Raw genomic sequence first — 16,031 nt, 5'->3', positions numbered from 1 at the left:
ATGAAAGACATAACAAAACACAATGTCACCATCTTCATGAGATTTAATATATTGAGCTACATGTGGGCGGCTGTTCAACTAAATATTTTGAGTGAAAATTTATTTTAATCCCTTAAAAAAATCGTGAGATCTTATTTATTTATGAGATCTCATTTATTTCTCAAAAAAATTAAACTAAGTTTAAGTATTTATTTCTCAAAAAAATTAAACTAAGTTTAAGTAAAAGTTAAATCTCCAACAATTTTTTAAGAAAAGGTTCCTACATAATTATTATTTTTGTCAAGTAGTTTAGTGGCCGGAGAAATTCACCTTAAAAGTGAAGGTTTCTACATAATTTATTCTTTAATAAATTATTCATTAATGTTATTTTTCTTATTTAACATTCAAACAACCACTATATCACATAGATATATCAATACCAATGTAACCATGAACAAAGTAACATCTACTTTTGTTATTGGTACACTGTTGTTATCATTTTTGGATATGTTATGAATCATTTTTAGAATTTCTAAATAATATTGATACTATTCAAATTGAACAAAATTTTGCTGTTGAATGTCTTTATTTGAATATGTTAAAGAAGAAAAAAAAAACAAAAAATAGCTTTTAATTTTGTCTAAGACCAAATTGAGTTTCGTAGTTTTTTTCAAGGACTAAAATATATTATTTTTTTGAAAGAAGGACTAAAATATATATTTACTTTATTATTTGATATCTTGGTTGCCAATGACACAATAATAAACCATGGTGAAACACGCAAGTATATATTTGTCTATGAGATGTGATAATAGTTTCACTAACATTGAACTAGGTTTAAATTCTGTATAAAATCGTTACTAATAATAATTTTTCATTGTTGCTGCTAGTGAACGGTGAGATACAGAAATTTTAAAACAAAAAATAAGTTCTCATTGACTAATTTTTTTTATCAAAAAATATAAACCACGAGGAAGGAAAAGCCTTTGAATTTTGATCTCGTAGTGCACAAAAACTACGTCGTAATATAGTTTCACACGACCGAGTATGAGATGAAAATGTTTGAACAGTAAGAGTTGAATTTTATTACGTACAAACCAAAGAATGTCAACATGTAACACCTTAGTCAACAGTTTTCCCTTATCTGACCTATTCTCTTCTTGTTCACACATTTAGCTATTATATATTACAACATACACACATTTCTTCAACCATCAAACAAATCCACAACAACATCATCAAACAACAAAAACCTTAACACAAATCAAACACACATAAACAAAGATCAAGTATCTAACATATAATATGGCTTCCTTACAAGTATTTTCTTCTTTAATTTCATCATCATCATCTTCTTCTTCAGAAAGAATCAAATCATCTTTCAATGTCCCAAAACTCCCTAAAGTTCTTTCCATAGTTCCAAAAACAAGACCAAGCAGAAAGCTATTTGAGGAGTTAAACGGCCAACTTACACACACAATCCCAATAATAATTCAAGAAAATGATTATCATTCACCCAAGTACTATTCCCCTTCTTCTAAATCACCAAAAACAAAAACAAAAACCATTACTCAACTCTATGCAATTCTTGAATCTGTATCCGACAGAATAGAAATGCATCAAAACATTGGCGAACAACGCGATAATTGGAATACCCTTCTATTAAACTCCATCAACATGATCACTCTCACCGCCACCGCCATGGCAGGTATATCAGCCATAAGCGGCTCCGGTGCTCCTCTTTTAGCCCTCAAATTATCTTCGGCACTTTTATTCTCAGCTTCTACTGGTATGTTAATTATCATGAACAAAATCCAACCTTCACAACTTGCTGAGGAGCAAAGAAATGCAACAAGATTGTTCAAACAGCTTAAGTCCCAGATTGAAACAACAATAGCAATTGGGAACCCCACAGAGGAATATATAAAGGATACTATTCAAGAAGTTCTAGCTCTTGATAGAGCTTATCCACTACCTTTGTTAGGAGTTATGATTGAAAAATTCCCTCAAAAATATGAACCTGCAAATTGGAGGCCTACAAAAAAATCATCTAGAAGAAGCAACAATAGTTTTCATTCAGAAAATAATGAAACAAAGAAAAATGGATGGAATGAAGGATTAGAAAGTGAAGTAAAAGATGTATTAGAAGTTATGAAGAGAAAAGATATGGAAGATTATGAGAGATTAGGAAACTTGGTGTTGAAGATAAATAAGACATTGGCTATTGCAGGACCATTACTCACTGGAATTGCAGCTGTGGGGTCCACATTTGTTGGTCAAGGTTCATTGGCATCTATAGTACCTGTTATGGCTGGAGCATTGGCTACTGCTGTTAATTCTTTTGAGCATGGTGGACAAGTTGGTATGGTTTCTGAAATGTATAGAGCTTGTGGTGGATTCTTTCAAATGATGGAAAGTTCAATTCAAGAGAATATATTAGAAGAAGATGAAGAACAAAGAGAAAATGGAGATTTGTTTGAAATTAAATTGGCTTTGAAATTGGGAAGAAGTTTGTCACAATTAAGAGATCTTGCTAGAAAATCAGCTTATTCTCGTGTTGAGGGAACTACAGTTGATGAATTTGCTAGCAAACTTTTCTAAGTCTTTAGTTTTTTTTCTTGATCTAACTTAACAATTCTTTGATTCAATTGTGATTATTCTATACAAATTCATTGATCCTTTTGAATTATTTTTTATTTTTGTGTACATGTGCTTGTAGAGAAATTAATTTGTTTTGATTTATAGAAACGAGAATGGATTGATCATTGACCATACCTAGTCAAACTATTACAATGCTACATTGACGTTATCTTTTAGGAAATCGATAATCGTGTAGAGTTTATTTGTTTTCTTAAATAAAAAAGTTTAAATGAGTTGCATCACCTTGAGAGTTTATTTATTTACTCATTTGGCGCATCTCCAATGAGAGAGGAATAGCTAAATGATTTAAAAATTAAGGTGTTAAAAATCGGAACTTGTGTAGGAGGTTTGCTGCAGTAACTTGATGAAAACGATGATGAAGATGAACATGATGAAGAGAACACATAAGTTTAAGTGTGTGTAAGACAACTGACTTTTAGTTTCGATTCGCCCTATTAGTTATGTCAGTCGGATGTAAAAGGGTATACCAGCGAATTCCTTTCAGAATACTTTAGAATCCTTAACGTGACTTGCACATTCCCACCTATGTATCGATCAATAATAGTTCATAGAATAAAGTTATGTCGATTTCTCATACGCACTAGATAAAAGAATGAAGATTTGGTATTAATTTTTATAAAATTTTGATTCACAAGAATGTGATTTTTTGTCTCATTTTCTGCCTTAAAAGTGTCTTTATTTATTATAAAAATTTATGTCCTTTTGGTAAAGAGAAACATCTCTTTAGAAGAGTTTCTTCGTGAATAGACACAATAATTACATTGTTTTAATATTCAAGCATGACATCATTTCACATAAAGATCTATATACAACCGTTGAAAATTCTCAAATTTACACATTATTCTAGAAATTGCATGGTATCAGATAAGGTTATCCCACGATTTGAACTATTACTTAGTAATTTAAGTTTTCACTCATCCCTAAATAGAATGATAGGCGAGATTCAAACCAACTATTGATTACAATAAATGTGCATAACTGACACATGAAATCTTGGTACTACTAATCGAATTATAGAAATGACATGTTTATTAAGGTCTTGTGTCATGTATCATTTTCATGAGAATTTAAAAGTCAAGCCCTTGAACTCAATGAAGCGGCCACACTTCATTCTCATATAGGTAGACTGTCAGAAATGCTTCATAAGTATGCATTTAAACAACTATATGTTATATGTTTATTAAGAGAAAAATCTATACCTACCATTTTTCTTCTTATGGTCCAAGTAATTTTACCTCTTGGGATGTATCTATCGTCAGATACTTCAAACACTATAATAGTATATTTTCACCATTGAACTCAAGATTTGATGCTACTCGAGTGTGGGTTGAGTTTCCACCATTGGTGATTAATAAGTTTTGGGCTTGTGTCACCTAATGTTGTCTTCAATTAATGTGATCAACATCATATCATTGTCAATCATTTCGTCAAATAATTACAAGATTTTCTTTTTACTTTTATAAATTTGAATATTCAATCATTCACATAGATTTTTGAATTTTCATATCCATGTCTATGAATTAACTTATATACTCTTGATAGCATTCACCAACTATCCTCAAACGATGTTCTTTTATCGATTGAGTATATTGTAATAATACACAAACTTTTATGTCATTATATCTTTGCTAAAATATTTAATAACCACTTCGATTTGAAGTTTTTCTTCCACTAATATATACAAGATATCATATATTCAATCCATAAAATATAAATTGCAACAACAAACACGGTCATAAAAATTTGCCATAAACAACTTTAACTTCATAAGGTGGGTCTAAACATGTGAGTCATGTATTCCACATGAAATTAAATCTAACTTAAATATTTTCATCTTAGTTATCTTATACATCATTAATTGAATGAACTTAAAAAGTAAAATTTGCTTATAATTAGAAATAGAGGAAGTGCATCATAAATTTCATTTTTTAAATTCAAGTTTTATGTTTAATTGTGTTTCATGGTAAATCATAAAATAATTTTCACAATAAACCAAAATATTTAATATTTTTCTATAATTTTCCTCCATAAATGTTTAACAACTTACAATAACTTTTGTTTAAGAAAATGGAGTGTAAATGGTGAACCAATTGCAACATCCTGGATAAATATATAAATAAAAATAAACAAAAACAAAAGAAGAAGAGGAGCAAGAACTAAAACATGTTGAACGCGGATGACTGAAGGATCACAACCTGAAAAACAAGAACATGAAAAATAAAACCTGAGGCGTGACTATGTCACTGAACTAAGCGAAATCATATTCATCAATGAGATAAATCTACTTATAGATTTATTCTCATTGGATTCAAGTCTAGTCATCATCATTGTATATTACTTAATTGTATTAGTTAATACAATGGCTCTTTCACGTTACAAAAGGTCTGTATTTGCTTCCAGTAAGTATACGCTAACGTGTCATAATGAATTCTCATACTATGAGCATTATATACTCCCACAATGAAGTATATTTCACACGAATTTCATTGCACATCATTGTATTAGAATGATACAATGGATAATCCATATAAACCATTTAATATTTTGTGGTACTCAAACATCTCTCATTCTACAATATAATAAAAAAAATTCATACATTTCCGAACAATATTTCCTCGATCTACTTCTAAAAATATAAGCATAATATTTCACAACAAAATAAATCTTCTCACAACCACATCGGTATGTATTATATCAAAAGAGTACTACGGCTAAAATGAACTCACAAGTGAACCAAAATTCATCATGAACAAATAGCAAAGTGTGGATAAATAAAATACTTATCATGACTTCAATCTCAAGACCACACTATCAAACATATTTTAATTAATTTATAATAACATGCATGGGCCCAAAATAATTACTCCTCAATAATACAATTCCACACAAAAAGAAAAAAAAAACAGCATTATTAGTCAAAGAGTCTAAATACAGCAAGCCTTAAAGCACAAATAAATGCTCCAATTTTAGTTGCCACACAGTTTGGTCTAAAACAAATTTAGCAAGAACTACCCACTGTAAATATCATCAAATTTTGAATTGGAGCAAATTTTAAAGTTCATGTTGTTCAATCATAACAGACAGGAAGACACAACTTTACATGGCAATTGCTTGCAACGTCATAGTTAGAAATTGTGATAATCATGTTTCTATTTAATGTCAATAATGATAATAACAATAACTCCTAATACCATAAACACTTAGGCACATCTTAATGCATAACAATTAAAAAAAAACAAATTTATTGTAGGCATCAAATTTAAAATCTATACAAATGCACATATGTCTATAAATGTTTAAGGATATATGGATTGCAATTAAATTGTCACAAGTTTATTAAAAAAAATATTAAATTGTCGCAAGTTAATTAAACATCAATTTTTTTTTTTCAAGTAGCATTGATCATAAGGGACACTCAACTCTCTTTTCAGAATACAAACTTCATAAGAACCTTTTCAAAACAATATTCTTGTGTAGTGAATTATACTATCACACATCCTTATGATCTTAGACCACAAATCAAACTTGATTATCTTATACCTTACACATTAATATAAAGGTCTTCTTCTTATGTAAATAAAAAATTAGCTTCATAAGAGATATTCAAGCAAGCTGAAGACATACCTCATCTCCTTGCTAAGCTAAGTAAAGGCTGCTTGCCTTTCCATGCCCACTAAATAGTATGGTAAATCTTTATCATAGTATACAAACTTCACACCATAAAGAAATAGTTATGTAGTGCATTATCTTCCGAATTAATATACTCCTATGCAACAGAACTCATTAAGTTCAGCCGTCAAAATCATTCCACCATGTGATCCTGTAAATTTTTTTGGATGGGCATTCGATAAGTGCATCTAATTTGATGCATATCCACTTTGACAATACTAAAAGTTGAATTGTTAGAAGAATGTACCAACCTTCATAATAAAATCCATAAATTTTCCAATATCTATCAATTTAATATATTTGAATTCAAGATGAATCAAAATAGACATTATATATACATTATTATTTTAATTTCTCAAAATTATTTCCAATTAAAAAAAAACATCTACCCAAGTTTTCAAAATAAGAACACGCCTAAACCATTTTATAAACATTGAGTAAATTTCAATAAGATGTATTCAAATTTCTAGTAAGCTAAATTGAATACTCACTTAAAGGTTTTAAAAGGCTAGATCACAAATCATATTCGCTTGAGGCAGATTAGTTAAGGAGACTTACCTGAATCTTTAGCATACAAATAGAATGTAAACCCTCCACATTTGTACATACCAGTAACATCAGCAAACTATATGGTGTATGCGACAAAGCCTGAGTGCCGGTAACTGCGGAAGAAGTGAAATCATCATACTTGTTACCATTGTCATAATCTTCTCCAGTCATAATTCCTTAGATTGTTAAATGCGGAAGGCTGAAGGATCACAACCTGCAAAACAAGAAAATGAAAGGTAAAACCTGATGCGTGACTATGTCACTGAACTAAGGAATTATCCGCAGAATTGCGCAACTCCTCCAGAGTACAACAGGGTCATCTCAGAGGTAATCGTACCGAGGCTATCAGGACACGAGAAAAATACACAGATTCAATGACGAGAAAAATACACAGATTCAATGACTCAAGCACTTAGTATTTTTGTAACACCGAAAGAAGTAGCTTTGAAGAAGAAAAAAAAGGTTTGTAACTCTGTTGCTTTTTTACGTAATGAAATTGTGTTCTTATAGAATACACACTCAGAGATATTAAACACATTTATATTTCCACCGAAATGTAAGTGGATGCTACTAATTAGGTAAGTGGGGATTGACCAAAAACAGTTGCAAAAGTGATGGCAGACTATGAGTAATATCTCAATAGCAAGTAAATAGGTAACAAACAATTTTGATTGTTAATCAAAATTAATTTATTGAAAATTGTTAGTCAGCGTGATAACTAGTCTTGAGACAAGGTAGGAACAATTTAAACACTACAACCACGTTTCTTTTTCTTCTCTTTAATAGCTAATCATAATAATAATAATTTTAAGGCAAATTCTATGACACACCCAACAATTTGAGTGTACCGGTACACCAAATTATTAAATTAATAATTAAACGAGTTGTTTTTTTTGAAGAAAAATAACTGTTTTCTATCATTGACAATTACAATAATTAAATCGTATTTACCAAAAGCGTCAATGAAATAATTTTATTTTTTTTTTAAATTTTTGTTACATATAACAAAGAATATTGATTATTTTTTTTATGAGAAAATGTTAAAAATTTAATATAATTCTTATAAACAATGAAATGATGTTTTTTTCTTATAAAATGATGTTTTCTAAAATATAAATATTGATGAATAAGTCTTTATTTCATAAAATAATCGTTAAATTATAAATTTTTGAAATAGGAGTACCAGTACACCTCAATTTATGAGGTGTACCGTAGAAGTCCCCTAATTTTAATAATAGTAATAATAATAATAACTTTTGAAATATTTAAAATATACAACAAAACATTCTCAAACGATAAAAGATAAGAAAAAAAATAGGCAGGATACATCATACCCAAGAAAACGAAGAGAAAAAAAAAACAAGAAAACAAACCATTCACAAGATAAGATAAGTAAGAATTAAGAAGAAAAAACAATATCTTAAAACATACCCAATTATTTTTAATATGAAGATAAGTAAGGATTAACAATCACTTTCACATTACCATACACGTATAATATAAAAGGCAAATGTTATGTATCTCGACAATTTTGTCCCAATGACGCACGACATTGTGCATGTTCATAGTAGCAAAGTCATATACTTACATTCATCCATTTATGTATTGTATGACATGTTTATCTAACAGTGACATTATGTTCGCTAATTTATTCAGGAAAGGGAAGTTCACTTTATATAGCAAAGCTCAATATAAAATCATCACTTCTTACTCAAACCAACAATGCATGCACTTGATGTATAAATATGATAAAAGTCATATTAACCGATGTCCACGGAAGACAATTATAACAAAGCATATAATATATTCATTTTAATTAACTAATTAATTTTTCAAAACATATTATCTATGAACATAAAAATTCATGAACCATTCAAATTATAAATCAAACATTGTCATGATTTCCCCTCAAAAGAACATTGTCATGATTCGGTGCTTAAAAAACACATTTTCGCTACTTGAACCTTCGGTTTCAAATTCATGAGATATCGTTTTCAAATTTATGACAAACCTTGGGTGTACTAACTATTGATTTTATTTATACTTTTAAGTTTCAAATCGTAACAATCAAACTTAATATTGAATCAAATGGTATAAATGATTGGCATAGTGTTCCTGATGCCACAAAGGATAAGATTTGGAAATCAATCACGGCAATTTTTAATCGTGTTTGTCACTATTGTACTTAGCTTTAATTTTGTCATATACTAACTCCTATATTTGTTGTGTAATGTAGAATAAATGGGATATGCCCAATGATAAGATTGTGAAAAAGAAAACTATATCGTACTCGGGTGAGCGTTGGAGATCATTCAAAAATAGTTTAACAAGTAGGTATTTATTTAAGGGAGCCCTTAATATGGTCCTCAAAAATAAAGGTCCACTGGTGGACCTGTTTAAATGACTGGCTGCAATCGGTTACTCTCACTTTAATTACTAGAATTTATTGTGTAAATACTAGTACTAATCTTATCTTGATTCATTCCATGCGGCCCCCACTAGAACAACATAAACAACAATTCACATGCTTCTGATCTTCTCAACCTGCATAGATCTGCATTGAAGAGTTTACTTGTGAGGGTTGGTAGAATGAAAAGAGAATGAGTTTTTGCAACCAGTGGAGTTCGAAAACAACCATGGAAGATTTTCTATACAGATCTATTGAGATTGGACTTCATCATCACTATTTCGTTTTGAGCCTTTCATTTATTTCTTCTTGTTCAATGTCTAGTTGCTCAAAATTGTTTTACGAAAAGTACGTAACATTCAATTCATATATGTTGACCTAATTTTTTACTTTTGCCTTGTGTAATCTCTTGGCTGGCTGCTTGACAGAAACAAAAAGCAAACAATACTTTAGATAGTTTATTTTTATTAATCCCATTTAGATAATAAAAATCGATTCCCATGAAGAATTAAAAAAAAAATAGTAACCCAAAGTCTCTAAGTTTGGTGGTTAAGTCATTGTATCACTATCAAGGGCTTCTTCTCTTTTTACATCCATAAGCTTCTCAAATTTCAAGTGATTATGCAGCATATTGCTTCACGCCGGTTGGTGCTTGAAGAAGGGTGGGAGTTCGTGCAGTGAAAGAAATAATTGAGCTTAGTGATGGAGAGGACACACTCAAGGCTAATTAAATTAAACTGTTTAACTAAATTGAGGATGATCGGTTGCAGCAAGTAATATGTAAAGGTCTCTCAATGGACCTTTATTTTTGAGGTCCATATTAGGGGCTCCCTTTATTTAATGGTATAAAAAAAGACAAGTCTCCTGTAGAGACTTACGAGTTTATTGATGAGGGCATATGGCAGGAGTTTATTAAGACGCGAGCCGATCCTTCCATTCTGGTTTATTTCCTAAATCAAGTTTCATTTTTGTATTACCTAATGAATCAATGTGTTGTTTATATAAGAGAAAAGACAAAATGCACAACAGACTCAAACTAATAATAAATATCCCCATAGATTGTCTCAAGGGGGATATGAATTACTTGAGCACTACTACAAAATATACATTTAACATCATGGGGGTTTTAGTTTTCACATCAGCACGAAAAATATCTGAAGGAAAATATACACACTGTGAGTTTTTACATCAGTTGACATAAGCACATGAGGGGAATTCCTAATAGCATATAACATTTACATCAGTGGATAATTGAAATGAGGGGAAAAACACGCGGTGGCATTTTCGCAATTTGAGTAAATTTGGTATTTTACATCAGTGGAGAAAAACACATGAGGGGAAAACCAATTTATCACTATTTTCCTTTGGCCTCTCCTCGTAAAACACAATTCTTAGATTTTTTTTCGCTCACACCTCTCACACTGGCCGTCGAACAAGAACCCTGACCTCAGATCCATTGCCATTTTCACAGATCATATATCTCATACTCTACATCGCTTCATCACTCAACACAACACCCAAACACCATCCCCCAATCCCTTTTTCTATGTTCACTCCTACGGCGCAATTCTCATCTCTTACGGTGGTTCTCGCGGCCATATACGATGCCTCTCCGATTTCGATTTTACCTTCATTGTTCGGTTAGGTTTCTCAACTTCACTTCCAATTTCTAGATCTGTTTTTTCCTCTCTTGCTCTTGTTCCAATTGCAATTCATCGATTTTCGTGTTCTGAATTTGGCAACTGAAAACCTAATTTAGGGTGTCTGTGTTTTGTTTTTAACAATTTTGATGGTTTTGCTGAACTCGATTATTCATAGATATGTGATAGTTGATGGAGTTGTAGTTAATCACTTTATTCATTTGCTCATAGTGTTTGTGTTTTCACAGATCTGGACCGTTTTCAGAGATTTGTTGTAGTCTTTCGCTGAACTGTCATCATATCCGTTTTCCTGCTTTCACAAACAAACGTCGTCGTTCCTGCCATTAACAGACGTAAGACCTCGCTTGGAAATTTGGCGACGTGAAGCTTTACCAATCTGTAAGCTTTATCAGATTTTATCAGTTTGATTTTAATTAGGTTTTGATTTTTCACTGAATATAACCATCGGTAACTTGATTGTGTTTGTTTATTAACTCTTGAATTCAATCCTAATTGCTTCTTAGTAATATATGATGTTGATAAATTTTGTATTTGTTAGCTTCACTGTTATATTACTATTGATTTTATATTTACTTATTTTGTTTATTCTGAATTGCTAAGAAAGTAATGGGCTGATTTCACACAACAAATTATCAATGCATTGTTGGTCACATGTTTGTGGTTTCTCTATCTGCTATCCCAAATAGTTCTCTGTTGTGTGTTAATAGAACTATCTACATGCTCATGAAGGGATAATAGTTATTGAGAGGGATAGGCCTAGTACAGATTTTGTGATAAAAGAAATTGAGAGTAATTTTATTATTATTGTATATAGTTTCTGTCACTACTATTCTAATTTTTATTATCCTTAGACTGTTTTTTTTTTTACCATTCCTTTTGCTTTTTGAGGGTTTTGGCCTAACACCTCTTGTATATATTTTTTTTCCTTTTTAATAATATATATCAAGTAGTACACAGTAGAGAATGAGAGTTTCGGTTAGGTGTCAACCTAATTGAGATTTTTTTGATTTTTCTTGATGCCTAACCTATCTCTTGGGTTATCGAAAAAAAGACTAATTGAAAATTTTGATATCAAAATCCATAGGAAAAAAAAAAGAAGAAATTTTGAAATTATGAACACACCGAGAGATAGATAATAAATTAACAAAGCAATCATGAAAGTGCAAGCGTAGTAAAGAAGCACCCATACGGTTCTCTCATTGAACTGCAGCTTTAACAACACTTCTAATAGTGCTCAAAGCATTAGGGCATGTGTAGTCATAGTAATTTGTTGTGAGTGCTGAAAATGTTGCTGCTGCAAGAGCTTCTAACACTATTGTGTGGAAGAACATTGATGCATATTTATAGTGACACAAGACACGTGAGCATGCATTAAAAATACCTAGTGAGTGGTGGACTAGGCCTAAAATTCATATTATGTGAAATACATGGAAGGTGTCTCTTCCTATTAGTTTAACCTGCCCATTATCACTTTAATTTAATTAATTCATATAAAATAGGCGAAACCAACTTTGAATCCTATTTTACTCATTCTTAGTTTTTATTTTGAGGGGTCATTCTTAGTTTATTAACTATTATCATGTATTCTCAATAAAGAGGCATATTAACTATTTATATGCTCGTGAAGAGATAATATTATAACCAAACTATCCTAGGTTCATTCGGGTTTTTTAACTGAGATTAGGCTTTGTCAAGAACGGCCTATAATTCAAACCTTTCATAGGAGTGCACAAAAAAATCATGTATTGAATGGAAGTGAGAACAAATTACGCTCTTAGATTAAACATGGAGTTTTTTTGATTTCAGGGAAAACATTTCCAACACTTGATCCACGCACAGGGGAAGTGATTGCTCACGTTGCTGAAGGTGATGCTGAAGATATTAACCGTGCAGTTTCAGCAGCTCGTGAGGCCTTTCATAATGGACCTTGGCCTAAAATGAATGCTTATGTAAGCATTTCCTTCAGAGTGTCCTTTCTTACATGAACTTATATTAGTTTTAAAATTACGTTGATGATGACTTATTGCTGCGTTTTGCTGATTTGGTTGAGAAGCACAATGCTAAGATTGCAGCTCTGGAGGCATGGAACAATGGAAAGCTTTATTAACAGGCTGACAAAGCTGAAGTACCTATGTTTGTGCGTTTATTTCGTTATTATGCTGGTAAGATCAGTAACAACAACTACTACATGTTCCTTATGCCAATGCTTTTTAAATTGTTGTAAAAAAAAAAAAAAGAATCATGCTAATATCCCCATTGTACGATGGTTAGTTGGCTCTTAGCTGGCCATCTGTCACTGGACATCTTCATTGCTTCTCATTTTTGTGTAATTCACTTTCTTTTGGATTCTATACATATGTAGGACTTGATTTTTTTCTCTCTCTAGAAAAGCTTATGTGCATACTGTTTTTGCAGGATTATGGTATCGATTTTGACGATGATGATTAGAATGTGGCGCTGTTTTGGTGCAAATATGGCAGTAAATTATGCAGGAATATAAAGCACTCAAATAGTAAGTTTAATCTTCCTTTCTATGTAATGTGCATAAGTTTGTTTTATTTTCAATATGATTATTCAATTCCTACACTGTGGCCTTCTCTACTTCGTTTAAAAATTCTTTTTGCATTGTGAATTTTGGGTTTCATCCTCCGTCACGTCTTCATCCCCTCTTCAATTGTAGAAACGATTTATACAGAAACACTTTTACAATAAACTTTCATTTAATATAAACGCTTAACTAAGTGTGTGAATATAAGTTGTTTACATAAATGCTCCCTCAATTGCTTGCTTTGTTGTAGATATTGTAAGCTAACTAGTTTTTGCACATATCACTAATAGTCTATATATCACATAGTTGATTCCGCTTGAATGCCAAGATGTTAGGCATTAACGAGGCTCAATTAACAAGACTCTTGATTGTATTCTGTGCTTGTTGTAAATTTAGAGTCTTGTGCTTACAGTTTAGTCATCAACGAGTCATGTCTGTCGTGCTCTATTCCATGAAACTTAATCACCTTACGCTACACACAAAATATGTTTCCTTCTTGAAATAAAATGTTATTAATTTGTTTTACCCTCTCATAATGCAGGAATCATTAGATCATCAATAACTGGGTGATTAATAGGCATTCTCTGCTAAACTAAATTTGTTGTCAGATATCCATGATGTTGATTAGTTGTCCAAGACGTAGGCTATTGAATCAGGCCTCTTCTATTTTCATTTGTCTGTTTACACTATGTTTTGTTGAGAGTATACTTGTGAGGGTTATAAATGAAATTTTGTATTTGTTAGCTAATTAACTTCATTTTTGGCATTAAAATATCCATATTTTTTTTCATATTTTTAATATAAATAAAAGAAAAAAACATGGTCTCAAGCTGAATTTGGTAAGCAGTTTTAAAAAAAAAAATGCCTATTTTTTTTTATAAAAATTGTAGAATTCACATCAGTGTGACAAAGGATTGATGTTAAATATACTTATATAACTTCAGTGTCTATCACACAACTGATGTAAAACTCGTGATCTTAAATTTTAAAGAGAACATATCACATCAGTGGGAAAAGGCCGGATGTGGAAAATTTGTTATCACATCAGTTCGTACCTGATGTGAAATGATGTTGACATACCACATCATATCACTTTACATCGGACGCTACCTGATGTGAAAAGTACTTTCCAACTGATGTAAAAACTCATTTCTGTAGTAGTGGAGACAAAGATGATGCAAGAAAAATTAAAAGAAAGACAAGAAGCAGCTGGAGACACATAATTTCCACCTCCATCTCCACCTCAACGTCATGAGAAGTGGAAAAGAGCCAGAATAAAACCATCAGGAGAGTATACATCAGAAGACACTCGTGTTGTTGCAGAAACAATTGTAAGTAAATGCTTAAGTTCTTTTTTCCAACTTATAAATATATGGGATCAAACTACACTCAAATTTGTATTCGACGCTGATTCATATTCAGAATGTGCGCACACCCATTACACTTGTTTGTTGTTGCATAGGGTTATGTGGCCCTACTGATTTGGCTGATTCCAAGTAGTTCTCCCCTGTTTTGGAAGATATTAAGCAATGTACACCTATTTTGCAGTGTGTTTTTAGAAAGCTCTTAGTGGCTCACATTTCTTTGGCATAGCTGCCTATTCTGAGCATCTAATTTGTAAACTTGTCTACTATCTTTGTTGTCACAACTAGCAATTGCTTCATGTCTGCTATATTAATTGTTGGGTTCAATGCTTTGAGCTCACAATTTTTTTTTCTTTGCTTAATATGTTTGTCTCTTGCTTTAACTACTACCTATATAAACTTTGCTAAATCGTTATTGTAGTGAGACAATGTTATATTAAATAAACTGTGACTATATTGCTATTATGCTTTGAAAAAATTGACTAAACATAGGTTGCAGGACAATTATGCATATTAAATTTGATGATAAATTTTGTTGTTGTAGGATTCTCTATTGTCAGACGGATTTGTGCGAAATGGACGTGAGGACATCATGGTGAAAGCCCTTGGGCAAACTGAACACCCTGGTCGTGTTCGTGTTGTTGGTCGAGGTGTGGGAATTCGAGAATACTTTGGATCAAAATATCATTCAACCCCGTCTGTTATCAGTGAGGCCCAACTAGCAACCTTGACTAAGAAGACTACACAGGACGTGCTGCAGACTCTTAGCTTTCAAAAGAATCAAAATTTCCCAATTTATTCTCCTATTACCACTCAACATGTTAGCACAAAGGGCAGTTGCTCTATTTTTCCACAGACACCAGATGATGAAGAGGATATGGATATCCCAGAAGAGTGTGAATTGTATATCGATGGAAGTAGTAATGTGATGGCACATGCTAATGTGTACAACCTAGGGCCCACTATACACAATCATGTGCTAAGTAATGATATGGTTAGAGTGGTTGTTACCAAGGTGATAGATGCAAAAAGTACCTATGCCCACTGATGAGGTGACAACAATTGTTGAGGCCGTCAACACTTTCATTAAATGGCCGAAAAGACTTTTGCAAGTTATTGCTAATAATGTATTTATTTTATTTATGCCTATCACTATTTACACTTGATATTGTTTAAATTTGTGTAATGTTTTA

General features: G+C 31.6%; 1 protein-coding gene and 1 long non-coding RNA gene across 2 annotated transcripts; both read left to right on the top strand.

The window, feature by feature from the left end:
* Positions 1–1,209: 1,209 nt before the first annotated feature.
* LOC25486184 (probable F-box protein At4g22030) lies at positions 1,210–2,744 on the top strand. The gene has a single exon (XM_013607394.3). The coding sequence runs from the start codon at positions 1,285–1,287 to the stop codon at positions 2,578–2,580; it is 1,296 nt and encodes a 431-aa protein (XP_013462848.1). The 5' UTR covers positions 1,210–1,284; the 3' UTR covers positions 2,581–2,744.
* An 8,501-nt stretch (positions 2,745–11,245) lies between these two features.
* On the top strand, positions 11,246–13,418 carry LOC112419074 (uncharacterized). The gene is made up of 3 exons (XR_003009102.2): positions 11,246–11,304; positions 12,733–13,088; positions 13,342–13,418. It is a non-coding gene; the product is annotated as an uncharacterized lncRNA (long non-coding RNA).
* Positions 13,419–16,031: the final 2,613 nt, after the last annotated feature.

Source organism: Medicago truncatula, chromosome 2 (genome assembly GCF_003473485.1).
Source record: "Medicago truncatula cultivar Jemalong A17 chromosome 2, MtrunA17r5.0-ANR, whole genome shotgun sequence".
NCBI lineage: Eukaryota > Viridiplantae > Streptophyta > Magnoliopsida > Fabales > Fabaceae > Medicago > Medicago truncatula.
The sequence above is the reverse complement of the archived record's forward strand: the minus strand, read 5'-3'. Positions and strand labels throughout refer to the sequence as shown.